Genomic DNA, 26,897 nt, shown 5'->3' with positions numbered 1-26,897 from the left:
AGCCTTTATGCCACATTCGTAAATATCCACCCTTTTCAGCTAAATTATGTTGAAAGTATTTTATTTTTAAATAAAAATCCCAACTTGTTTTTTTCCTGTAAAGTTTTTTTGTGAACAGATGGCCAGCTAATTCGGAGTGATAGCTAATTTGAATGAAAAAATTCCACCGTTATTTATTACGAATTGTCTTTTAGTTACTTGATATACCAGTAGAAGTTCCTGAAGGTTAATCATGCCATTTATATGGTTAAAAATCTCAAAATTGTTTTTGCTTTCCCTAAAAGTCATCACACTGAAAGGTCATCAATGACTTATTTAGAACATTTTATTTTGGTATGGGATATTTTACAGGGGTCTGCAACTTGCGGCTCTAGAGCCACATGTGGCTCTTTCATCCTTCTGCTGTTGCTCTCTGTGACTTTGGAACATAAATCATGAGTATATAATTTCAATTTAAATTAGTTCTTTCGTTATTCAAAACTAATTACAAAGATGAAGACTATGTTGTTCTTGTAACTTTTTTTTTTTTTTTGTCGCTCAAAATTTGTGGCAACTGGCTATGTGCAGCACCTGGTGAAAATGTTATGATTTCATGCAGAAATAAAAAATTTGTGTTCTCTGGAGCAACTCATTCATTTCATAAATACCTTTGAAGTTTCAAGATTGGGGGAAAAAAAGTTTATTATATTTGAGTAAATAGAAGAACATTTTTAAAAGTTTTGTAGGACAATGAAGGACTCTTAAAATTATACCAAAGTCAGCTTCCGAAGTGTTGTACTTTCAAAGTTATACACCTTTAAAATTTAGGGGTATCTTTAATCGGCTGAATGTTTGTTAGCCTATCTCGCTCTAATTAAGAGGTTTAGAACAAAAATGTTTTATGTTCTGTTCTTTCCTTCCATTTTTAACCACACCTCAAAATTTGAGGTGAAGGTAAAATTCTTGGTTGATTTTACATGTAATGACACCCATGAAGAGAATTGTGACTGAGTATTAGAGGTAATGGTAGATATATGTTTTTGTTTGTTTTTATGAGGTTACACAAACACAAATATTGTTAATTCAGGTTAGATGACAAGGCCACACAGACCTAATTTGATTATATTGATGGATTGAACATAATAGTAATACAGTGAGTTAATACACTCAAAAGGGAGTCGTTTTCTCCAAACATTTTAATTCTGTCAACAATTCTTACAAAATGAAACAAATGAACACAATAAGAAACCTCTCCTTCTCTCTCTTTGTGGTCAGCCTGCAATATTCACAAAAATGTCCATATTATCCACATGGATCTTGTCTCCCACTACGACGTCTCCATCTTGTAACCATGCTTTTCCAGCTCCGCTCTACCGGAATAAAAAAAATAAAAAATAAAAAATAAAAAAAAAGAGAGAAAGAATGATATATGGATTCTTATAATTTTATTTCAATGGCACTCATATAGCATAACAGGTGTGGCAATGCAAGCACAAAAAACTAAAATTAAAAGAAGTCAGTGGACAATTCATCCAATGCAAAAGCTGCCAACAAAACAATGACTTTATAAAGACAACTAATTTTGCATCATAGTAATTGGATTGATTATATTTTGCCCATCTCATGTTACAAAATAAGGTAACCAGAATATTAGCAGTGCAGTCCTAAACCACAGCAAACAAACAAAAAGTAAACGTGTACAATTAATCCGCTCTCGAACAAAGTCGATCAAAACTTAGCATCTTTACCTATTTTTCATAAAGCTCTTCTATTAGACGTGATAGAATTGTGAGGTTAACCAATGATATCAACAACTAATGTTCAACTCAATAAATGAATGGATGCTATATCAAATGGTGTTGGTGTATTCTATATATTTGCTATAGACTACAGAAGCTACCATTTTAAGTCATGTATGGCCCAACAAAGTTGCGAACAAGAAAATTCTACTTATTAAAATCAATCCACTCTACTTGAGATGTGATTTTAAGGTTTTGTTACTTACACATAAAATATTACACACACATATATACATATACACACACACACACACACACATACAACTACACTCTCCTATCTCACTGACTTAGTGGTACCGTGTGTTCCGTTCACAATATGTCTGTGTTTTGGTGATTCCCAGAGCCAGAATGCAGTTATTACCTTACCTGCAGTTATTAGAGCTGCTACCACAGTAGAAATGTGTAAATCTCAACTTAAGACTTATTTTTACACTTTGGCATTTAGTTAAAATGCACAGAGGCCTGTTTTACTGCCGCTTCTCCTCTCCTGACGATGATCGAATCTGAGGATGTTTCTGTATGGATTCTGCACCAACTGTGACAAGATCCGCGATGGACCACTTCCCCGAGGCGTTGCTGTGGAGGATTCTGCTCCCAATGACTTGGCCAGCCTGGTCATCCTGAAAGGACGATCCCTCCATCGGCGGTCCCTTCTCAAGCGGGGCTTCCAATCAACCCTTGCGAAGCAAATCGGGCTCCTGACAGGTTCAAAGTGCTTTCTTCTTTAGCTGTCTCTCTCCTTTCCTACTCTAGAACCCTAGCGGTTGAGTCAGACGGCCACCCCACACTAAGTCTTGGGTCTGCATGAGGTTTTTTCTCAAGAGTGATTTTTTTTTTATTCCTTAACTCCATCACCTAGTGCTTACTCGTTTGGCGTTCAGTTGTTCTTTTGAGTGAGAAGTGTGGTCTTTGACCTGCTGCATGCGTGCCCTGAGACAACTTCTATTGTGATTTGGTTCTATGTAAATAAAATTGAATTGAACTGAACAATCTACTTAGGTTTATGGGCACTTTATATTAACAAAGAGTCGTGCTGAATACCTTAACTGGTTGGAGAAATCATCCTCGACGTTGTCGTCGTCCCAGTTGTCTTCCCAAACATGAGCATCTTCATCCTCGTCCAGCCCTGTCCAATCTGATTGGGCCAACAACGGGCCGAAAACAATGCATCGAACAAGTCAGACGGATGAATTTTGATGGAAGCAAATATATTATATTTTTAAAAAATTAGTGAAGTGTATGCAAAATACACTTTAATCGTGCCGTTAGCCAAACATGTACAGTGGTATGCATCCATATTGATGCAGCTCGTTTGACTCACATACCAACCTAAATATGAGCTTTCAAAAACAAGGACTTACCGAGGCAGACATTTAACCATTTCTCTAAATATTAGTTAAATGAATTCGCTACACTGGCTTGTTTAGGAAGCAGCTTCCTTACTTACTGCTAAGGCTAAGTTAGCCTGGCTAGGCTAGCTGAGTCACTCTTCCCAGGCCGAGCTCACTTACAATGTGGGCACTGTGTAAAACACCGAGTGTCACGGCGTCAAAATACGTAACGTACTAACCCTCAGCTGGGAATTCCTCAAACTCATCATCCTCCTCCAGTAGACCGAGGTCGACGGTTTGCTTTTTGTCTGACATGTTCACCTCACCGGCGGGGGTTCGGCTTGCTGTATGGAGACGAATGGCTGCTTGGGCAGGCGCGCAATGGATTATGGGAACCTGAAAGCTGTTCAGGCGGGTAGTGGCTGCGCACACTGCGCAAAACGCGCACAACGCAGATTTATGCCCGACGCCTGAAATATACGATAGTTCAGTATTAACTAGTTCACAATTACTTTTAAAATTTGATAAACAGAACGGATTTTTTTTTTACTTCAAAACATGAATGTGTATAATTAGATATTTCTGCTTTGTAGTTCCTGTAGCTGTATTGAAAAATGATATGAACACGAACCACACTGTTTTGTTCATATCATTTAACTTTAATTTAAAGAGGATTTAATGTGCTGCTATTTACAAAATGTTAATGCTTACACTGAGATACACTGAAGTATTCCATGTACATACGAATAGGTAGATCCTACATGCGCCTTTTGCGGTGCTTGCCTACGGGTGCACAAAACGCTGTACAATTATAAGAAGGTACTGGGATTTCAACTTTTCACAAAAAAAAAATATTTTGGGGGATTTTGTGTGTGTGTGTGTGTTATGTAGTGAAAGCACACGTTTTGGCATGACAAAAAAGTAAACCTTGCGAAAATCAGTATAGAAATAAGCAAGTTACAACTTTCATTCATTCATTCATCTTCCGTACCGCTTCTCCTCACTAGGGTCGTGGGTGTGCTGGAGTCTATCCCATCTATCTTTGGGTGAGAGGCAGGGTACACCCTAAACTGGTCGCGAGCCAATCGCAGGGCACATAGAAACAAACAACCATTTGCACTCACGTTCACACCTACGGGCAATTTAGAGTCGTCAATCAACCTACCACGCATGTGTTTGGGATGTGGGAGGAAACCGGAGTACCTGGAGAAAACCCACGTGGGCACGGGGAGAACAAGCAAACTCCACACAAGCGAGGCCGGGATTTGAACCCCGGTCCTCAGGACTGTGAGGCACATGTGCTAACCAGTTATCACCGTGCCAATTTAAATAATTAGTTTCAATGTTCTTTGATAGGAACGTCGCCCCTGCCAACATGGTCGCCACGTAGGCACCTTGTTTAGTCTGGCTGCATGCTGGCGTATCTCGTCTGGGCTTGCGTATTAAAATAGCTATCTTGCTTGCTAGCTATCTTAAGCTAGCCTGCCAGACAAATCGATATTTTACTTTGGGTGAATTAACAATGTTCTCTCCATGCTTACGCGGGTTTTCTCCCGGTACTCCACATTCCCAAAAGATGCATGTAAGGTTCTTTGAAGACGAAGATAGATGGACCGATACACTGAAGTATTGCAAGGGTTGCATATTAAGTGTTGTATTGTTATGCAACACTGTATTGTAAAATACGAAATGCAGTCTGTCTGTCTCCTCTCATGAAGGCTCTCCACCACTAATACACACATGCTGCTTCTATTCTGCACAACCATAAAAGGCTTTTTCTCCTTTCCTGAAAACATATGCACACAAGTCAGCAGTCATATCCTAGCAACCATTTTTCATTGAGGAACAAATGCAAACTGTATCCCAAAGGCCTGCTCAAATAATAAAGCGGTAGCCACAGCTTATAGATGTATTCTAGATGAATGAGACAGCTAATTTACTACAAAACCACTTGTACCACAATGAAAACGACTCTGACTGCTACTGTCATCTGTTGACAGATGGAGCTGAGGTTTCAGCTTAAGACTACTTATTCTATTTTATTTTGTAATTATCCTAAGCCTGTGCACAAGACAATGCCGCAACATTAGGAGGCGAAGCAAACTAGACATATAAAAGCTTTGTTTGTTGGAGAAGCCTTAGGCAAGTTGGAGAAATGCCTGCACAGAACATAAAACAGATTTTATGTGGGATTTTTTTTAAACAGAAAAAAAAAATGAAATGAGCACGCTACATATTGCTTTTCACGCAATACGCAGGTGTGGCTTGTGTAAAGAGGCTCTTTGCATCCCATCACAATGCATTTGAGAAGATACTGCACAAAGAGGCTGTAGTGGAACCTCCAAAGCCAAACACCCCCAAAAAATGTGAACTATGTGGGGTTCGACTAAAATTATCTGGAAAAAATATGCCGCTTATCAGAAGCAAATGCTGTTAGCTAATGCTAATCTTTGCATCCGACAAAACTCAGTGTGGCTCTGTTTATCTTTTGGTTTTTGATGTGGTGGTTCACCTCGTTGTATCCTGACTGCAAATGAAAGTTGACCCACATTACTAGGTTTTTTTTGTAATGAGTTGTCACTTGGGCGGCACGGTGGACGACTGGTTAGAGCGTCAGGCTCACAGTTCTGAGGCCCCGGGTTCGATCCCCGGCCCCGCCTGTGTGGAGTTTGCATGTTCTCCCCGTGCCTGTGTGGGTTTTCTCCGGGCACTCCGGTTTCCTCCCACATTCCAAAAACATGCATTAATTGGAGACTCTAAATTGCCCGTAGGCATGACCGTGAGTGCGAGTGGTTGTTTGTTTCTATGTGCCCTGCGATTGGCTGGCAACCAGTTCAGGGTGTACCCCGCCTCCTGCCCGATGACAGCTGGGATAGGCTCCAGCACGCCCGCGACCCTAGTGAGGAGAAGCGGCTCAGAAAATGGATGGATGGATGGAGTTGTCGCTTGGTCAATTATTATTATTTTTTTGTAGGGAGCCAAAATTTGACTTATGAACAAGTTTCTGTTAATCAGCCGCTCGAGTAAATTAAAAAGAATGGAGGAATGAACTTACAGAGTTGTAATGCCCTCGCATGTAGGAAAGAAAAGCCACGGTAGCAGATGTACATTCAGATGCACAACATGAGAACACTCACAATGAGCTGCTGTAGGCCACAACTCACGCCCAGACACTCACACGCAGGCTAATCGACTCCAGGCCATAATGTCACGCACTAGGCCCATAGTATGTTTAGTAATTACATTTGATCAAATCAGTGTATTTCTTTACATTCTCTTGTTGTTGTTTTTATACAATGCAGTGCTTTCTTTTTCGTAAAAAACCTTATTCCCTATATGAGGAACATTTTTAAATTAGAACACTGGAAGTCCACCAGCATCACAGAATGGATTGTGTTCCAATGAGGCTTTTTAGACGCATCTAGATCTGAACTGCCTGCTTTCTCGAGAGTGGAGCTGACTGTGGTGCCTGTGTCACTCAGTCTTTGCAGGTGAAGCCCTGGGAAATGGCATCCACGTCCCCCCAACATACCTGAGACTGCAGTTACATTGCGGCTGGCGCCTGTCGTCTCTCGTCTCCAAAAAGAAAAAGGAGAAAAAAAGAGTGCAGTGTGGAGGGTCACAAAAGGGAGATACAAGGTGCCTGCCGTACCACAGACAGACTCCTTCCGCTGCTGCTTGTGTCTGAGTAATAGCATCACATTTCTGTACTGAGACAAAGCCCCCTGGGGAAGGACAGATCGGTAGCAGTACACTGGAAGAGACAGTCAGGCTCAGATAAAGATTCCAGCATAAGACCACCAGGCCCCTCCCCATAGACACTAGTCTACTATGCGTCTCTTTATAAGACAGGCTGGGCTCGCGGCCTTGAGGCAGTGCACGCTGAGAGAGGAAGGCTGGAGGTTTGAGTGTACCGCTTCGAGAGATTAACTTCCAAAGATAAAGGCCTTTTCTTCCACATGTCAGAGAAAGTGACACAGAAGGACAGACGGTCGTCTGCAGTGTCGTCTGCGCTACCCGGGGACATTGTGTCTCCACCCACCGCGGCCTTCCAATTCCAGTAAAACACAATTGAGCAATTGCAATTTGTTCAGATTCCTGAACAATTTTCACATAGAAAATAATGGTAATAGAAATACAGTTCCACCTTGACTTTCCAGTTTAATTTGTTCAATGATCAAGCGCGTAACTCAATTTACCGGAACAGCAAATACATTTTCCTCACTGAAATGAAGTTAAATGCCTCCAGAAGACCCCCACTATTTTTTGACACATGGTTTTTATAACAAAAAAACTGTACTTAATGATGCGATGAGCGGGTACACAGAATGAGTTGGTGATAATCGCTGGTGAAATGTGACCATAAATATGTCCAAGGATTTCAGTTTCTGTCTGTCTGTGCCCCGATTAACTTCACCAAAATGACGGTAGGTCAGCGGTCTAGCCTGCGCCAGTATGTAGATGTGGTCTGAGCCGGCGTAAATTTAGAAAGACTTTCTGCCACCGAATTGTCACAACGGCAGGCGCATGTCCAAGGACACTCCCTCTGCTGCGCCGGAACGCCCAGCTTGGTGCAGACTGGTCTGGCGAATTGGCAAATGCGCACAGCGAGCCTTGCGCTTGCAGAGAAATCAGGAAGTGCCGGCATTTGAGCCCCGCCGCAGATGCGCCATCTACAAAAATAGAGCCCTCAGTCTTAACTGTGATTAGCGTCACATCAATACAATTTTTGCTTGTCAAACAACTGTAAAAAGAAGTTGATCATTCATAAAGACTCTAAAGAAGCTGTTAATAATAAAAGCCTACATTAACTTTGATAACAAGTGATGTTGCATATGGTGTGTGCCAACAATTACCAATGTTTGTCACAGCATATTAGTGTGCCATGAAAGATCACCAGGCGTCAGGCGGGAAATTATCCCAAAATGAATATTTAAGTTCTCCATGTGTGTCTTTCCTCAATTCCGAGAAATACTGTAGTATATAAGCTTCGTGTTCAACTAAACGAATCCAGATTCCACACCGAGTAAGCAAATTTGTGAGTAAATTGACACGAGATCATCATTATTTCAGAATACTGTACAGATATTTGTGGTAGTGTGCCGTGAGATTTAGCGTAAGTAAATTATTGGATATTGGTTGGTTGGTTGAGAAACACTGGAGTCCATATAATTACATTATCCTCTTCACATTCTTCAACAACGGGTTGTTTTTGTACAAGAAGATCCTTTGATGATGCACGTGGAGGTATTGAGTGACACGATATATGAAGAAGGTTTGAGGGGTATTTTTGAGTACTGAGTAGAATTTTGTCTGAAAAATAACGATAAGAAAAAACAGATTTTGGGGTTCCCCTCAATGCTTTAAAGGTCTGTCAAAAACATTGTTGTGCTAAAAAAAAAAAAAGCATGCTTACACACATGCTTACTTTCTACTAAACTACTTTCGACTTAACTCATGTGACACTTACATGTGAGTCATAGCTCATCAACATTGCGAGGCCTTGAGAGGAGAAAGTGCGGAGATAAATGATCTTTAAAGACACACCTCGAGACATAGAGAAGGCAGAATTAATGATGTATTAAACTGACTTAACGTGCCAATTAATAAGGCAAATCCAAGAGAAACATGTAAGCTTCGCTAAGAGGAAGTCCATAGGGATCAAACTATGCTTCCAGGATACGTCTGTCAAGCTCATGTATTAAATTTAATCCCAGCCAGTCAGTAAGTCTGCTCCATTGTCTGTTGTGTGGACACTAAGGCTGTCTTTTCATGAGAAAAGAGAGTGGAAGATGTCGAAGGTCCATGTATTCCTAAAATGGTATCAAATGGACTCCAAAAATAAAAGTGCAATGATATGTTTTATCTTGTGTTTGTTGTACAGAAGTCTCTATTCATCGGGATGTCTTTCAGGAAGAATTTAAGTTTCATATTTTGCCCCCACGTCCGTCTTGAAAAGCTCTGTCATCTCGAGCTTGAGGTACAGTTTGCCAACAGGCTAATGGCCCTTTATGACAGTACAATCTGATGCTTGTCCTGTCTGGCCTCCAGGTAATCCTGTCCAAATCGGCGGCTTAGCCCTGCTCGGGCTTAAGTTGCATATTTTGTTTTTATCAGGACACTGCTGAATAATGCTATCAACAGGGAAGAAATTAAATATGGGGGGTCCAACTGACAGAGAATGTTTCGGAAAAATGACACTTCTATATTTAAACAGGACTGCCGAAAAATGTTCTGCTACAACACAGAAGAGAAGGAATTTGATGGAAAAATCTGGATTGGTCACTGGCCACTTATTACAATCTTTATCACAAATTATAACCAGAAAGCTATTTATTTTTTGCATTAGTTCTTTTATTTATTTACTCTGTGTATTTTTTTTAATAACAACTTTATCATTTATGATTTTTGTTGCTTGGTGATCTGTTCCTAAAAAAAACTTCAAGCTCATTTTTGTCATGGGCCACGTTGTTGGCACGGTTATGACTGTGAAACCGTGTAAAATATCGTCGCCTCATTGTAGTATTTAGTGGCGGCTGGTCGATAGAGGGTGCTAGTGTGCTACCCCACCAATGCGAGTCAAGCTGTAAATTATTTTATTGTAATTATAATAAAAAGAGTACCAATTATATGTATATTTATTATTACACAAATAGGATATATGGTATACAGTTAATGAGTAAAATTAATTAGTTTATCTCTGGTTGTCTCATTCATGACACAACTTCTAGTTTTGGGCGAATCAATGTTTTCCCATTGTTTGGTAACAAAACGGCTTGCAATATGTCAACATTGTTATTTATTACACATGACAAAATGAAATTCTGGTAGATATTTTAGGAAGTTGACACATGATTTGCCTTCGCGGGTCACATCAAATGATGTGGCGGGCTGCATTGGGCTCCCCAGGCTTACGTTTGACACCAGTGTTTTAGGTATTAAGATCCCCAAAACATGTTTCAATGAAATTATGAATTGGACATTTATTTCTGATGTGTATTAACAGTGTAACAATAGCAGTGTGTTGCCACAGCCCTTTACTGCATGTGAAAAGCACTCACACGCTCTCACCATAGGTGGTAACCCTCTGACAAAAGCACTCCAATTGGAAGTACCCATTATCTGCAAAGTCTATCCTCATGTCTAAGTCATTAGCTTAAGTTGCCCTTTGTGTGAAATCTGTTTTTTTAATATTTTTTTTGTGTGTTATTTTGCAATGGTACATAATGAATGGAAACAAATTCTCATTGACATTTCTTAGAGGCCAATAAAAGAATGTGACCATCACTATGTGAGGATGTGCAGCACTTTGTATTTTAAAATATTCAATAAATCAATATTTCCTTTCCTTTTTTATTAAATGGTGGTGAAGAGTGCGTTAGAGTCAAGAGGAAGCAGTGATTCATGCTCACCTTTTTACCTTATAGATTTAAGCTTGAAGCACATCTATTGTGCTGTGACGTGTTTGCAGATCACCCCACAAAGGGCCTTTGTGGGCACTGACACACAACTGCAGAGAAACGCTGGCTATACCTGAATTTGAAGACTTTCAGGTCAAGTTCACTCACGGCCTAACAAATATATCTCCTCCCTTCTTTATCTTCGTTGTCCGCATCCTATTTGGAGACGCTAATTACATATCGATGTTGCCTACATATCTATCATCACTCTCCTTTGTCTCGCTTTCCTATTCCCAGTTGCTTGACAAACTCTTCCCACTTTCCCTTGTTATGTATGTCAAAGAGCACATGTTCCTCAGTGGGGGGGTTGCGTTCAGTGTATGAGTGACAAGACCTGCTCTGCTCTTCCTGGATGACTGTCACACCCTCATCTGTCATCCGGGTGCAGCCACTAAGAGAGACAAATGAGCAAATGCCAGAGGTGACGGTGACAGCTCACCTCTCTCGTTCTGTCGGGATTTCAAATGACTGGCTCGCTTCATTCGGGTAAGAATAATTACGTGCTCCAAGCTTTGCGGGTGAACATCTATCTGCGGTGCAGTGAGACTCAAATGTTGGAGTGTGAAGTTTTAAGACATAGAACGTGGTTTATGAGTCCCAAAAAAGGTCTTAGCTTAAAGTTGATAAAAACGCATTGAATCCCAATGGATAGATGAGACCAGTGGCATATTGATTGAGCCCCAAATGTCAGGTAATCCCGTTCTTTTCTTTGTTGATTTTCGACAATCTCTGACTGACTAAATCTGCACAATTTCCTTGTACTGAATCCCATGCACCTAATCCCCCGCATGTGGCCATCCCAAGCCCCGGAAAAGTCTGTGATTGGTCTGATTGATAAATGAAGCCCTCCATATGCTTTTGGGAAGGGGGCCTCAGTGGGGTCTGGACAATGTACAGGAAACCTGGGACAGCTACTTATTAAGTAGTTAGGGCTTCAAGACAAGGCTGCAGACAGCCAATGCTGGTGGTCACCTGGCCCTCCATTTTTGGTTTTGGCATCCCTCAGCCATCCGTCAGGTCTGGGCGATTCATGTGGGGAGTGGGACACAGTCCACTCTGCAGCGCTGAGGTCAACAGTTGCGTGTTTGCTCAGCCTGGTCATGCAAAGACCGTGTAATCATTCGTTCTTTATCAAAACACCCCCCCCCACCCCCCACCACCACCCCGCTCTGTTGATTTTGTGTGTTACCAATGCAAGTTTATGAAACAAACTATGTTAAATATGGGTTTAAATGCAATCTTTGGCGCAGTGGATGTTGTCCCAATAATTTGAAAAGTTTGAAATGTTTGCCACTGATGCACTGGCAAAGTTACTGATAAAACAGCGAGGAAGGAATAATCATTACTTTCTCTTAATTGCTTCTTCTCCTCCGTTGAATTCTAACACCAAGGTGTGTCTATTTAATATATTTCAGGGGGGCATTGGAATTGTCTAACAGAATTACACATGCAGACCACACACACTGGAACACCTGGTAATTCCTGAGCAAGTTCTAGACATTTGTTGTTGTTGTTGTTTTCATGCATTTGGTGCTGTGTTTTTAAAATTATGACTTGCATTTCCTCACCTATCGTTTCAACCATTGTGAAAGTGCAAAAGTTAACTTTATAGCATTTATTTATTCAGCCAAGCCGAATATGATTTGATTTTAACTTAGGTTCTGATTCTTAAATGAAACAGTAACGTTATTTTTAAATACAAACACAGGTCTAAAAGACTCTTTGTCAACAATGACAAAATGGGTTTATTCTCTCCATGACATTTACCACACTGCATCCAATAGCTCAACCAATGACATTCAAGGAGAAACCTTGGGTCGAAGGAAAAATGGTACTTTGTCATTTGGACTTTTCAAAGAGCAAAGGGGATAATTTATGTAATAATTTCACCCCTTTTCTCTCCCCCCATCCAACCATCCTTGTTGTTGTTGTCAAGGTTTTTAAAAAAAAAACGACTCAAGTTAAAAGTGTCACGAATGCCAGAAGTTGCTTGATCACGGCATTACAAATCATTCGGCTGCCTCTTTAATTAATCAGACTGACAGAAGCCTAAATTGTTTCATGTGTTGAAAATGAGTCCAACCTCAGCTGACATGCAATATTTTGTTTCCCTTTTACTCCAAATGAATCTGATATGTGGCTTCATTAATAGTGAAAAGTCGGTTTAGTAGGGCTGCCAGGTACAAGTTTCTTTTGGCCCGTGGAGTGTTTATAAACCTCGTAAAAAAGAAATCAAACGTGCCGATTCCTGAATGGGATGTCGGAAAATTATTTACGGGCAAATAAAGTTGCGTGCGACCGGTTTAAATAGAACGCAGTTTGGTGTATATGGTTCTGTTTAGCTCCAATCTTTCTCCCTCAAGACTCTTGTTAATCCCTTACACACACTTAAAAAGTCTGAATTTAGCAAGCCTTCTGTGTGTAGCTGGAAATAAATGACTGTTTTATTTAAAGAAGTCAGCACCTTCCCGCACGCTGTACAGACATACATATGTGCATCATCACTGCTTGATTGTCGGTGACCTCGGCTGATTAAACTGGTAAAGGGCAGCCAGTCATGCAGCTGGCGGGCTGGCTGTCCATGGCCGCGGTGCAAAAGGAGGAGAAAGGGTAGCGTGACTGCAACGGACCAGAGCAGCCACATCGTGACCCCAACGGACACGCTCCCAGTGTGAGCACTGTGCTGCACTTGTTCCCCCGGCTGAGACAAAAGAGTAAGGAACTTCCCCAGACCTTCCTTTGGGATGTTTGGACAACTTGGAGCCCGCTTTGGTGCTCTTTAAGGCCTCCAGAAAGAAGGCAATGTAATGAAGACTTCATCGTTGCATGGAATAAGGAACGTTGTCGAAAAAATGTGGCCTTTTTGAAGACAATCTGTTTTTTTTAGCTTGTGAAACATTCTTTTTATTGGCCTATAATTTTTATGGACGCTGAAAAGACAGGAAGCGTAAAATACAAAATGCACATAGTTTACGTGTACCATATCCAATGTTTTATAGAACAATGACTCATGGTTTCTACATTGCATGTACGCATGTTTGTTTGTTGTTACTTTGGTGGCCTGCAAGTCAAATAAAACAAAGGGGAACCATTTGTAATGGTTAATAGAGCATTTCAGTAGACGAAATGGCAGAGACTGAACAAAACAAGCTGGTCGTCCGCTCCCATCGTGGTTGTATGAAAGTGTGCAATTATTCTCATGAGGCAGGACAGAAAGAAAACAATAGCACGGCTTGGGGTTAAGAAGCTGTTGTGCTGGGTTTCAAGGAAAGGGCGAGTTAAAAAGTCATCAAAATAGGTTTTTTAACAGGAGGAGCGTTGGGGTAGTTACAGTACAACAAGCCAACTTGGCCTTGTCCGATGACAAATTGTCCTGCAGTGAGACAGGATGGTTCAGCCAGCTGGTTGGCCCCATCGCTGGCTTGATTGATGGTGTTGATGTTCTAAATAGGCCGCCAAACGCACCGAGTACAGGGCGGCTGCAGATTGGCCCTGAAGATAGTAGGAAGAGGGGAAGGGGGGGAAACAGGGAGGGGTGGACTGCAGGGGAAAAGGACAAGTTCCCATGCATATGGAGGATGGTGGTATAAAATTGCAGCTGCTGGTTTAAAAGGACAAAGATAAGTTATCCCAATTTGCTGTCTTCCCATTAACACAATGCCTTCATTTGTCCATGGAGACAGCAACCTGTAGCAGTAACCTATGCTCTCACTGCTACACGACTCATCACATTTCAATTCAGTGTGACTCAAACCATTGCTTCATAAACATTGTTGGTTAGTAAGTTAGTTGGATGCCAGTAAGTTTCCTTCTGACCGGTCGCATTCTGTTGAGGTCCCTTATGTTTCTCACGTTCTGTCAAGACTTTGTTTCCTGGCAGAGTCGATTGAAATTGCCCTGCCAGGCCCGGATCCAGAGTCGGCGTCAGCGTAGGGGGCACGTATTGCTGCTCAGAAAATGTTCGATGATATTAGTTTGGTGTCAACAACTAATTCACTAATTCATCTCTTGTACCAAAACATGCAAAAGGGCCCGTTGTTCACATACACACTGCTACAATATGGAAGCATGTTCGCGCTCTGGCTCTCTCACTAACTCTCTCTCAGACACACATTCAAGAATAATCATGATAAACAGGTATGCCACCGCAGGCATTGTATGTCAATACGAGGCTTAGCTTGATAAGAGTTGTGAGCAGTGGGTGTGGGCACTTTTCTATCGTTAATCGAATAACATAATAACATCGTTGATAGCACAATTTCAATCAAAAATACCAATGTGTTAGCTATTAATGTTGTTTTTTTCTGTGTGTTTGGGGAATATACAGTATATATGACTGACGAGGCTGCCGGTAATATACTGTAAAGGTAGCCTCAAGACCATGGTAGAATAATAGACTATTTTCCTACGCCGATTTAATGTAAAGATCCAGCATAAGATTTTGACTGACATAGTCACAGACGTGAATTTAACAATAACTTGTCAGGGCGGTTTTTTTATTTAAACATCTCTGCTGTTGTATTGCATTAAGTGTGTCTCTGTACCTAATGGTTTGGCCCGTTAGTGTATGTATGTATATATATATATATATATATATATATATATATATATATATTTATAGTTTCTTTCTATTTCATTTGACCGATAAAAGCATAATACGCCCCCTTTTAAAAGTTGTTGTGGTACTGCATTGCATTAATTGTGCAGGTGTACCTAATTGTTTGCCCCGTCAGTATATATCTAATTTCCATCCATTCATTTTCTGTTTGTTTTTATTTTATTGGACGGATCGTGAGCCAAAAAAAGCTCTACACTCCTCCTTTTCAAAGGTTGTGTGTTGTGTAATCAAAGCTGATATCTGTATCATATCTCTACAAAGTCCATCGAGGATCTTAATCATTAAGAAAAAAGCATGGGGTCAATGCTAGATCATTACAGCATGGAACAAGTCGGAGCTCACAGTAATTACACCAGGAGCTCCTTTATCATACTTTCAGCACTTATGTGCGCAACACTTTGATCAAACGCGAGTCAGCCTATGATTTTGGACGAGGTTCTCCACACACGCAAAAGGGGAAAAGCAGGGCAATGTAGGTTTGTATTGGATTCTTTCCATCGTCATCTCAGCTTTTATAAGACTTCTTTTGTCTCATTATTACCACATTACAAAGGGTCCAATTGCATAGAAAATAACCGACCGACGACGCGAACATTTGATCATTTGAGCTGAGAATGGGAATATCATGGACGTTTATGTCTGCACAAGACTGCGCTAAAGCTATTTCATTGTTTATTCTATAAGATTAGAAGATCAGTTTATGAAAACACTCATCAATGCACATGCAGTTTATAAGAATCCTTTCATGTCACCAAAGTAGTAGTTCTTTTTTTTTTCAAAGCAGAAAGCAATTTTAAAGAGTTTGGACAAGTGAATAGAGTAGTTAAATGCCAATCATAAACGAAATGCTAAAACACATCAATTGTCATTAGCCGCAAACTGCAAGTAATGATTAGTTATCTGTGGCTAGGAAAAGTCTTTGTTCATCTTGTTTTCCTTGCTAATTGATTAGTCTTCTTAAAAAGATTCTTTAGAAGGTCCATCGGGGAAACATAATGGCTTCTTTTTCTTCTCTTGGGAGTCTTTCAGCAAGCCAGACAGTTGTTTGGGCCAACGTTCATTTGACATGACTTCATGAATTAGTTTCATTGTTTACAGTGCGATGCTGGTCAACCTCTGATTTGTTCGATTTTAAAACACTTTTACCCATAGGAAACAATTAACAGTAACTTGAATGCTGTAATTCACTCCTGGGTCAAATTGCCCCCGTTTTCAAAAACCTTATTAACTATACAGGTAGCATAAAATAAAATGTTATCATGCTAATGATCATACAAATGTAAAAATAACTTACACACTGTAGACTGAAAGATGGAACTACCTTTGATGGTTCGTGAAGGACGTAGCATTTCAAGAAGGCGTTATAATATTCTGAAATGTAAGATGTTAAAAAAAAATAAAATAAACTGCTGTATTTTAAAATGAAAAGAAATTGTGTCCTCGCCGTAAACTTTGATGACCCTTGACAGAGCCTTGGAGAGGTCTCGTCATATAAACACTGATGACTTTGCAGTACATTTCCTCATGTTCGTCTCCTCCTATTATTGATGCTGACTTAAGCCGTACTGTATTGTATTGAATAGCCAGGACCGCTTTTGTCACTAAGCGACCGCTTCGTCACAATGAATTCTTTTTCCATATCGAAGGTTAACATCACAGTTTTATTCCACACCATCCCTGATACCCGTCCGAGGTGACGTCCCGAAAACTGCAAAAATTCAAAGAAAAACAAAAGACTTGTCCTGAAGATCAGCGGTGTCCAAATGTTTTCCCGCTATGGACCGGTTTCATTCAAAGCAGTATTTTGAAGGACCTGGCATCAAAACAAACACAACTGATTAAAATGTGCAGCTCACCATTACACTGAACGTATATGGTGTATTGTAATAATCACTTCTCCGGAATTAGAAAATGTCCGTATTAATGATGATGTATTTTCCAGAACCGTTGGTCTTCATATAATGCCCATAGGATCTGTTCTCCATCCATTTTTGGCCAGTAAAATGCAAAGTACAGTAACTAATCTTTTGTTTGTGGTAGGTTGACTTTGAAGATAATTGGTGATGGATGCATCTACTGTTGAGATGTGTTTGACTTTCTTTGCTAAACACTGTGCTGTATATACTGTCTCCTAAAGTATTGAATTCACTCTCGGGAGATTTTCACCCTGAATCCGGACAAAGCTCGCCACACACAAACATACGCACGCGCATATACACACACATCAATGCAGTGGATCCTTGGATAACTTTGTTCACTTTTCACCCTTGGCAGTGCACAAATGACAGAGGAAGAGCGGACCTTGCAGCTGTGTTTCTCACCCGCCCCCTGAGTGCGTGCGCACACGCACACACACACAAACTCACAGCAGTACACAGTAGTCACAGAACATAATAGTGAGGTAACCACAGCCTTTGCTCAACCGTGTGTGTGTGTGTGTGTGTGTGTGTGTGTGTGAATCTCCTTTATCTCACCCCCCGCCTTATCTCTTGCTCCCTCTTTCACTGCTGCCTCTCCTCCTCTCAGATCTTTCATTCTCACCATGATTTCACAGACCTCCACTTACTCCATTGTGCTGAGAAACACAAAAATAAAAGACACAAAAAAATCGCCTTGTCGGCTTTCTCATCCTAATAAGCATCTCCGACTTCGATAATTACACGTTCAGCCCGCCGCATGAGTCGCTTGGCGGCGAGGACGCCATCGACTCTGCTGTCGAGGTGAGCAAATGCAACGGGTGATTGACAATTTTCTTTCGCATTGGGGGAGGCTGTGCAAAGCAAGAGCACACACGATAGAGCAAAGACCTCCGCCAAGGCCAATGTTAGATCATTGCAGAGTCCTCTTTTGTCACTTAGAAATACTGTTTGTAAGAGAAACCTTGTAGAAACTTGTCATTTGGACAATTTTTAATGCCATGACCCACAGGAGCAAACAAATAAATAAATAAAGCACTGGTTAGAGCGTCTGCCTCACAGTTCTGAGGACCGGGTTTCAATCCCCGGCCCCGCCTGTATGGAGTTTGCATGTTCTCCCCGTGCCTGCGTGGGTTTCCTCCCACATCCCAAAAACATGCATGGTAGGTTAATTGAAGACTCTAAATTGCCCGTAGGTGTGAATGTGAGTGCGAATGGTTGTTTGTTTGTATGTGGCCTACTTTTTGTACTCAAAAGTACTGACACTGTTTCTCTGAAAAGTACTTTCTATGTGCTCCTTTTTGCTTGGATGAAATAAAGTGCTTTTCTATCGAGCAAGTCCAGGAACACCGGCCACTCAACAAGAGCCGAGAGTGTTGAAGAGCTAACTCCCTTAATCCGAGAGTGACAATTGGTTGCCTTAAGCAATATAGAAAAGCTCAGTGTTGAGGAACAGCTGTTTCTTATTCATCTCCCACCGACCCCCCCTCAAAAAAAAAAGAACATTTACACCTATAAGCTCCTGAACGTGAAAACTGTGTGAGCCAGAACGTAGTCTAGAAACTCCACAACATAAACCCGCTTTTTTCGGAGCCAACTACTAATTGATGTTTTTTCCACAAACATCATCCAGTTCTGCAGTGGCCTTAAATCTTAATCATTGCCGTTGCTCTCGACTAGACATGACATCATGCATGGCAACAGGTAGCCCAGTTTGTTCCATGGGTATTTAATCATTAAGATTGCCATCATAATGGCTGAGCGGCCGCTGGTTGACTAAAGAAGGAGTCTCTGTGTCAAGCGGTCCGATAAGCTATATTTAACTAACCCCACAAAGAAAAGATGGGATGGAATGGACTTCGAATAGCATCAACAGGGATCACCGAGAACCGAAACAGCTACAACACATGCTCATCGCCCCTTCCCGACTTGGATGTTGTGGTGTCAGCCAGTTATTCCACTAATCCTAAACAGATTGGCCACAGAAGAAAACCCTCAACCGGGCCGTCTCCTTGGCGCTTGCTCCACGGAACGCCAATTAATTGGCAGCACATGGCGATAAGTTATGGAACGCATTACGGGCCTTGCGGTGCATGTGGTCCACTGGTTTCTGCAATGACTATACAGTGCACGGCATTCAGGGACTAACTCACTGATGGCGAAAGCTATTTGTTACCAGGGTTGTGCAAGGTACTTCCAAAATGTAATACATTATAAAATACTAACCATTACTGTCACTTTGTTATATTACAAAATTGCTGTCACTGAGTTATAATGTGTTGCACTATTTCTTAATTAACTTTGAGCTACTTTCATTTTTAAAAATCCCATGAATCTGAATGACATTTAAATGTAATACATTGATGCCCTGGAACAATATAAAAATGCTGAAAAAAATGATTACAAATGCCAATACTGTAATATGAGCACCTTTCTTTCCACTGAACTTTTGTAGTATTTCCAATCAATCATTGGCTATTTGGTTTTTGGAACCACAGATTGTCAGTTACTTATCTACTGAAATGTAGATGCACAGTGAACCACCGTTTATTGCAGGTTCCAGACCCACCCACAATAGGTGAAAAGCCGCGATATAGTCAAACAAAAAAAACATTTGAATATTTAACACACTTTAAACTTATCAAAACACACTTTTTTAAATTTTCCTTAACATCTCTTTCACTTGCACAGTTCTCCAAATAAGGGGCGAAGCGTGCTTGCTTCAAGAAGTTCATTTGTTAGTCCCAGTTGAAGTTGACTGTAAAACTGACACAGAACAAAACAGAATTAAACATTTTATATTTAAACACTGAAATGTTCAACCAAACCTTATAATTACGTCTAATGAAAGTCTGCTAGCTTAACTGCTAAGACATAAATCAAAATGCTATACAAGGGCTAGCATAAATGAGCATAAATGTTACTGTAAATATAAACCTTGAAAGAACTACTACTTAACACACACAAACAGAGCATACAACAGTACTCACAGGCATATAGTGTATTCGCTCGGGTCTGCGAAAACAACTATTACTAGAGCTTAGTTGAAGACCTTCTCTGCTTCTTCTTCTTCTTGCTCTTAATTATGCTGCATCTCTTCCAGTAGACCTCAGAGCTGCCCGGCATGGTGCGGAACAACATGATACTAAGTCAGCATTCTAAGCACTATTTAGTAATACAGCGTTCAAATACCGTAGCGTGAATTCACCTCGAGTATACTGCTAACCTAAGAGAGTCAACAGTTCGGGGTTTGATGGCCTGTTCATTGGCACACGTGTGGTGCTTGCACCTATCAGTTTCCTGAATCAGTGACACTGTTCATGGTCACATTAAGGGTTGCCTTGGCTTGTCCCAACTGTTCACATTGTCACTCTACCTGCAATATTAATGGTGTCCAAATCTATTTGATGTTAAAATGTCACTTAATTTTCAACCATACAGTATGTGCCTTTGTTTAGCTCTCCTTTTCCACATCTTTCCCCACCCTCTTGCGCCTTCACACAGGTGGTTGTACAGCCGCCACATTCAGATGGAGGTAGCGGCCCCTTCACATGGCTCCGGGGCGCCGGCCTCTGAAGCACTCCTTTGGGAGATCCCCCCCCTCGAAGATGCAAATGTGCAGCCGCAGCACATGAATTTAACATCTCTGCAAAGGGGAATAGAGACACACAGTGTAAAGATACTCACACGTGCAACAAAGCACTCACCTGCTACTTCATTACCTGGCTCCGTGTTATTATTGGCTCCAGCTAGGACATATGTCATTGAGCAGTGTAGGCCTGGTTAATTGGGGTTACCTCAAAGCGGGCATAAAAATGATGGTGATATTTATTAGGCAGCATTTTCGCTGGATGTCATGTCAGCACATTAGCATGTAAAATGGTTTCAATGCTTAAGAGTCAGGAAATGTTACCGCTCTCGACGATAATTCCAGTACCACCTACATTCTCAGAAATGAGTCTTATTTGTTGAAATCAAGTAAACAGAGTGATGTGCGCCCCTCGTGACCTCTCTGTGGAAAATCAGAATAGATGTTTTAAGATGGTGGTGATTTAAAGGCGGGTCAATAAATTGAAAGCTAATGAGGCTATATATTGTCTGTGCAACTGGAATAGCTGAGCCCAGCGGGGGCTGTGTGCTTTAACTATATTTTACTGCTAAAGAATTGACTTTTTAAGAGCTTGCTTTTGCTCATTTGAGTCGGTGGTTGGTCGGCCATAGTAAAGATGTAGCTTACCTCCTTACAAGCCATTTACTGAATGTGCTTTCAGGAAGAAAACAAATGACATGGTTACCAGTTTATGCACAGTGCCCAAAGAATTTGTATTTTTTCTTCCAACATTTCTCTGGCTCTTTGGATTAAATATGACAGATAATAAATATTCACTCAGTATTACTGTACCTACTGTGATTATGGCAGCACGGCATCCTAGTGGTTACCGCATCTGCCTTACAGTTCTGTGGTTCTGCGTTCCAAGATTAACTCCGGCCTCCCCATACTTTTGTGGGTTTTCTCCGAGTGCTCAGGCTTCCTACCTATATTCCAAAAACATGCATGCTGGTTCATTGAAGATTTAAACCAGGGTTGTCAAAGTCTTTATCATTGTGGGCCAAACCGTAGATATGTTTTCACTCAGAGGGCCGTGATGACTGGGAATCATATAAATGCATAATGACCTCACACAATTGTCTCTGCATTTGTTATTTGTTATGAGGTATACTGTGTATACTGTGTCGAAACACGCCATTGTATATATACACTATCGGGAGTGTTTATTTTAACAGCAACTTCAAATTGAAATTAGAAGTCATGCAAAATAGTGGCAACCAAAACTGATGGATAGAACGATAGTATATTTTTTTATTCAGAAGGAATTTGGTTCAAATATCATGCTTGTAATATCTGTTAAAACATGTTGTAACAGACTTGAAAAATCTATTTAGCAAGACACATGAAGTAGAAACACTTTATTTGCTTGGCACGTTTGTCCACAAGTGGGAACGTGAGTGTGAATGCCTGTTTTTTCTATATGTGCCCAGCGTTGTGGCTGGCTGACCAGTCCAGGGTGTGCCTCTCGCTCAAAGTCAGCTGGGATAGGCTCGAGCTCATGAGAACAAGCTTTACAGGAAATGAATATATGGATGGTATCTAGTAGTGGCGATAACTTGATATAATATACTTGAGGGACAGAAATGGACTGCGACTTCGTCCCAATTTGTGACAGGATAAATCCTGCGTAAAGTCACAGCAAATAGTCACTAAACACACTTCAAATAAACGGCAACAGAGTGGACATTCTTGCCTTAGAATAGGCATCTCCTCAACAGTGTTTGTGTCTTAATGCTTTGCACGCATCTTTAAACGTCATCAGCCTGACAACTGTTGACCTTGGATTATTTGGATGTTTGCTATTCACCATCCAAACCCACAATTGGATTGACTGACGGTTTTTCAGCATCAGACTCATGCAGGTACCGTCCAACCTCTGAAGTCCAACATAGCGCTGGTTGACCTCCTAGTTTTTGTAAACATAATTCATCCGTTCTGGGGGTCAAACGTCATCTTTAAGTCTTTTTTTCTTTAAGGCAATGTTTTAAGTAACTCAACCAGCCACTGCGGTCTGAAGTTGGTCGTAACAAGTTACAGTAATGCCATTAAAGTGACTGAAATAACCTTTTGGATAAATTACACTTGTCAGAATAGTTGTAATGCTTTTTACTTTTACTTTCACTTTTGTTAAAAAGAAATGCAAATGTTTCTCCATTACACACAAGCGACATTTATTTTTATCTACAGGTACTTATTACTTGCGCAATCTATTTTGGTTCATCAGAGACTGTTTTACCAATTTAATCGTGATTTGACCAGTCAAAAGGCGCCAGGCAGTCACCTGCCCACACACACACAAAGAAGCAAAGCTTACAAAGTGTCTCATTTATATGAAACATGGAATAAATCTGTATTTATTTTACAGATACGCTCCAGCTCACCCATGACCTCAGTAAGGATAAGCAGAAAATACAAACCAAAGGATGGACTGCAAAAAGGAACTCAATTGTGTCTGCCTAAAATGTTAGCATTTCAGCCTGCAAGAACTCCACTTGGAACGTGAGAAACATACAAGAGGTTGCCTCGGTCTGTGCGTGCGATGCGAAAATAGAATGCAGGTCAACCGTAGCATGTGAATGCAAATTGCATTTTCCACAGTGTATGCATAGAACTAAAGATACAGACGTAAGTTGGTGGAATTGTGAATTCTATTTACAATACTTTAAGCACCGTAAGGATTTGACCTAAAAGCCCCAGTAAGTGGCCCAAAAAATGTCTTGTAAATTTGACACACCACTGAGAAGAATATTTTTAACAAGTTGGACAAATTTGAATGAATAAAAAGAATGGCAAAATAGGTCAAATCAGGCTTCTAAACAGTCAAGAATTGAGATATTCTTTTAGTACTTACCTTCAACTAATTTGTGTCTTTGATAAATGAAGAATATGGATGGAAGAAAAGTAACTTCTTCGTGGCTTTTTCCACGTTTCATGATCTATTTTCACGTATAACTCATTATTTGAACTTGTTGTGGAGCTTTCAAGCTGGCCCTGGTGCAGCATGCAAATACGGTGCAACCTCTTTTTCATCACACAATCATCCACCCGCACACAAAGGCTATTGTCTATTTATATGAATTATTTTCCCCACTTCACACCTGTGGGTCTGATCTCTCCCAACCAACCATTCAGTATTTTATTTTTTAAACAGAACAGCACACACATTCCCACAGAACGCACAGGGAAGTGATTGTCCCCCAAAAAATTAACAATAATAAATAAAAATAAAATGACCTTATTGTTTCACAGAAGAAGATTTTGAATGATTTGTTTTTTTTCTTTTCCTTACACTATTTTTCTTGCGGACATATTAAAGCTCCTGCTTGATGCAAAGCATGCAGTCAATTCAAGAGTTCTGCTTTCACAGTTGCTGGCCTGGAGGAGAATGATTTGCGGTTGAGAGCAGCGGTGCCAACACCTCGTAGTATGGGTCCATGGAGATTACATTTTAAGAGCTTTTTAATGCTCATTAATACTTCTGGCTCCTCTGGGTTTGAGTTCTGTCTACTTCTCTGTGCGGCTGACAAGGAGCTGTGCCAACAATATGAGAGACTACAACACACTGTTTTTTTTTTTTTCGTTTAATACAACCATAACAAATTAAAATGTGGAAGCCGACCAATCACTGTGAAAAGTTGATTCCAAGCATGAACAATTACAAATTGAATGTCTGTTTAATCCATTAGATTGGTAAAAGACACACAAATGGGTAATAAAACTATTGTGTGTGTGTTTACATTTGGCAATTGTAAAAACAGTATGACTCTGGCTCGCATTATTCTAGTTGGAAATATGACTGTGTCTATATCCTTTTTTATGAGCCACCAGTTAATGTTTCTCCACTGCTTTGGCATTTGCAGTTTAATTCCGCAAACGTAAAAGTCAAGGATATCTGCTGAAGTATTCAAAAGGCCAAAGCTCCATTGCATCTTCTTGGTCAAAGTGGTATTTGGAAGTACATGGACAATTTGGGAAGTCTCATTGCCAAGTCAGGTTGATGAGCGCAGTACTTGTTTTCAATTACAGCGGGTACGTTTTCCTAAAACCACAAACAAAACTATTTTTTTGATACTTCTGTATATGTATGACCTAAATGTACAAGTATGCAGTGGACATGTTTTGGCAAGTAGCAGCCACTCTTCTGGGAAGCCTTTCTACAACATTGCTGATGTTGGACAAGATGGCCTCGCTCACAATCGCCGTTCTCATTCATCGCGTAGGTCTTCTTCCACACCAAACTCAACCAAGCATTTATATAGCTTGCTCCTCATTATTTTCACTAAATGTAATGTATTTACTCGCTCTATTTCAAATGAATTCATCTTATTTTCTTTTTTGTTTTCATTTTGAATGTATTCATTCATTAAGATTCAGGCAGAGCTAAGAGGTATAGCCACCCTTCATTGAATGTTTTAGTCAAAAGAATGTTGACTCAATTAACAATAACTGTAATTGATTTGAATTTGGACAGCCAGTTGAAATAGTGGTTAGCACGTCTGACTCACAGCTGAAAGGTCCTGGGTTAGAATCCCTCCTCTGTGGAGTTTGCCCGGCGATTGGCTGGCGATTGAGTCCAGGGTGTACCCCTCCTCTTGTCTAGCTTGAATTGGTTCCAGCTCACCCGTCACCCTAATGAGCAAGCAAGTGAAATAGCAAATGGATGGGTTGGTGTAATTGATTTCAATATTTTTGACCATAATAGTGTGTACTGTAAACCTTTGCCCTGGTGGAAATGTTTTTGGTTTTTTTTACATGAGAACGTATCGTCTATCAGTCGTAGCACTTTACCTGAATTTCCGTAGCCTCAATCATTTGCAGTAACTTTGCAAAACCTCCCTCTAGTCTCATTTAATGACTGACTTCTAGAACACCACTTTGAGGCGAGCTGAAGAAGACATTTAAAGGCGTGAGTTCTGACACATAATTGAAAAGGCTGAGAAACGGCAAAGGGAAACACTGATTTGTTTTGGCTGCGGAACGTCGCGCCATACTGTGTAACAGGCTTGCAGACTTTGATGATGTACTGCGCTGTGAGAAAGGGAAAAATGGTTTTGCATGATCCTCAACCAGACTTGCCCCCCCCCCCCTCCCTCCCGTCCCACCCCTTCTTAAATAGAATGTTGGCAAATGATATAAAGGGGGGTATAAAGAGACATGTCTGACTGTGACTCATAAAACATTTTTTATTTAAATTGGCATGCTCCCATTATTTGTTCACAGGGGCTTTGAGTCAGTCAAGGGAAATGTGTATGTATGAGGGGAGTCAGACCGAGGGAGATGGGGAAGGGGTGAGAGAGCGAGGGAGGGAGGGAAGTAGAAAGAGAGGGAGCGAAAGGAGGTGGGATGAACTGTAGCCAGGTGTCAGGCGTTGCCATGGCATTCCATCAGCCGACTCCATTGCTCATCAATGCTGTACGAAACTCAAAGTGGCTCTATAGCGCTGAGCTTCCACCCAGGAATGTACACAGGAGTATATTAGATGATCTGCCTGGCTAGTGCATGAATGACAGGAACCTTTATAGTCATGCAACAGGGGCTACGTCCACACTTACATTTGTACAATAGCTACTTGCAAAACCAATTTCATGATTAATAAAAAGAAAAAAAAAACTCCAACGCTGATGTAGTGGTGATGATCCCCACAGCCCTGAACAGAATAAGCAGTAGAAAAGATGGCTGAATGGATGGAAATGCCATTAATCCATTGCAGCCTGGAAAAAAAAAATTGTCATGTGTTTTTAATAGGAAAAATGGCACTCAATGATATTTTACTTTATGAAAACACACATTAACATAATTAAATGGAATGTAAAGAATCAAACAGTTTTTGCATGCATCATGATTCATTCATTGTGATTGTGCAGCTCCTTCTGGTGTGCTTACCTTGGCCACCTAGGGACAGTATAACAGAGACAAGTGGATATAATGGAGACGGTCACAACTCCTCAATAAACTTCAGGAATATTAGACGGTGGCGGCACGGTGGACGACTGGTTAGAGCGTCAGCCTCACAGTTCTGAGGACCGGGGTTCAATCCCCGGCCCCGCCTGTTTGGAGTTTGCATGTTCTCCCCGTGCCTGTGTGGGTTTTCTCGGGGCGCTCCGGTTTCCTCCCACATCCCAAAAACATGCATGAATTGGAGACTCTAAAATTGCCCGTAGGTGTGAATGTGAGTGCGAATGGT

The 26,897-nt window shown here is 40.8% G+C and overlaps 1 protein-coding gene across 1 annotated transcript; it reads right to left on the bottom strand.

Annotated features, from left to right (window-relative positions):
* Window positions 1-1,157: 1,157 nt before the first annotated feature.
* sem1 (SEM1 26S proteasome subunit) lies at window positions 1,158-3,477 on the bottom strand. The gene is made up of 3 exons (XM_061664631.1): window positions 3,349-3,477; window positions 2,820-2,913; window positions 1,158-1,349 (listed from the first exon to the last, which is right to left on the bottom strand). The coding sequence occupies exons 1-3, from the start codon at window positions 3,422-3,424 to the stop codon at window positions 1,307-1,309; spliced, it is 213 nt and encodes a 70-aa protein (XP_061520615.1). The 5' UTR covers window positions 3,425-3,477; the 3' UTR covers window positions 1,158-1,306.
* Window positions 3,478-26,897: the final 23,420 nt, after the last annotated feature.

Source organism: Phycodurus eques, chromosome 20 (genome assembly GCF_024500275.1).
Source record: "Phycodurus eques isolate BA_2022a chromosome 20, UOR_Pequ_1.1, whole genome shotgun sequence".
In the NCBI taxonomy this organism is placed as follows: domain Eukaryota; kingdom Metazoa; phylum Chordata; class Actinopteri; order Syngnathiformes; family Syngnathidae; genus Phycodurus; species Phycodurus eques.
Note: the sequence above shows the minus strand (reverse complement) of the source record. Positions and strands in the feature narration are given on the sequence as shown.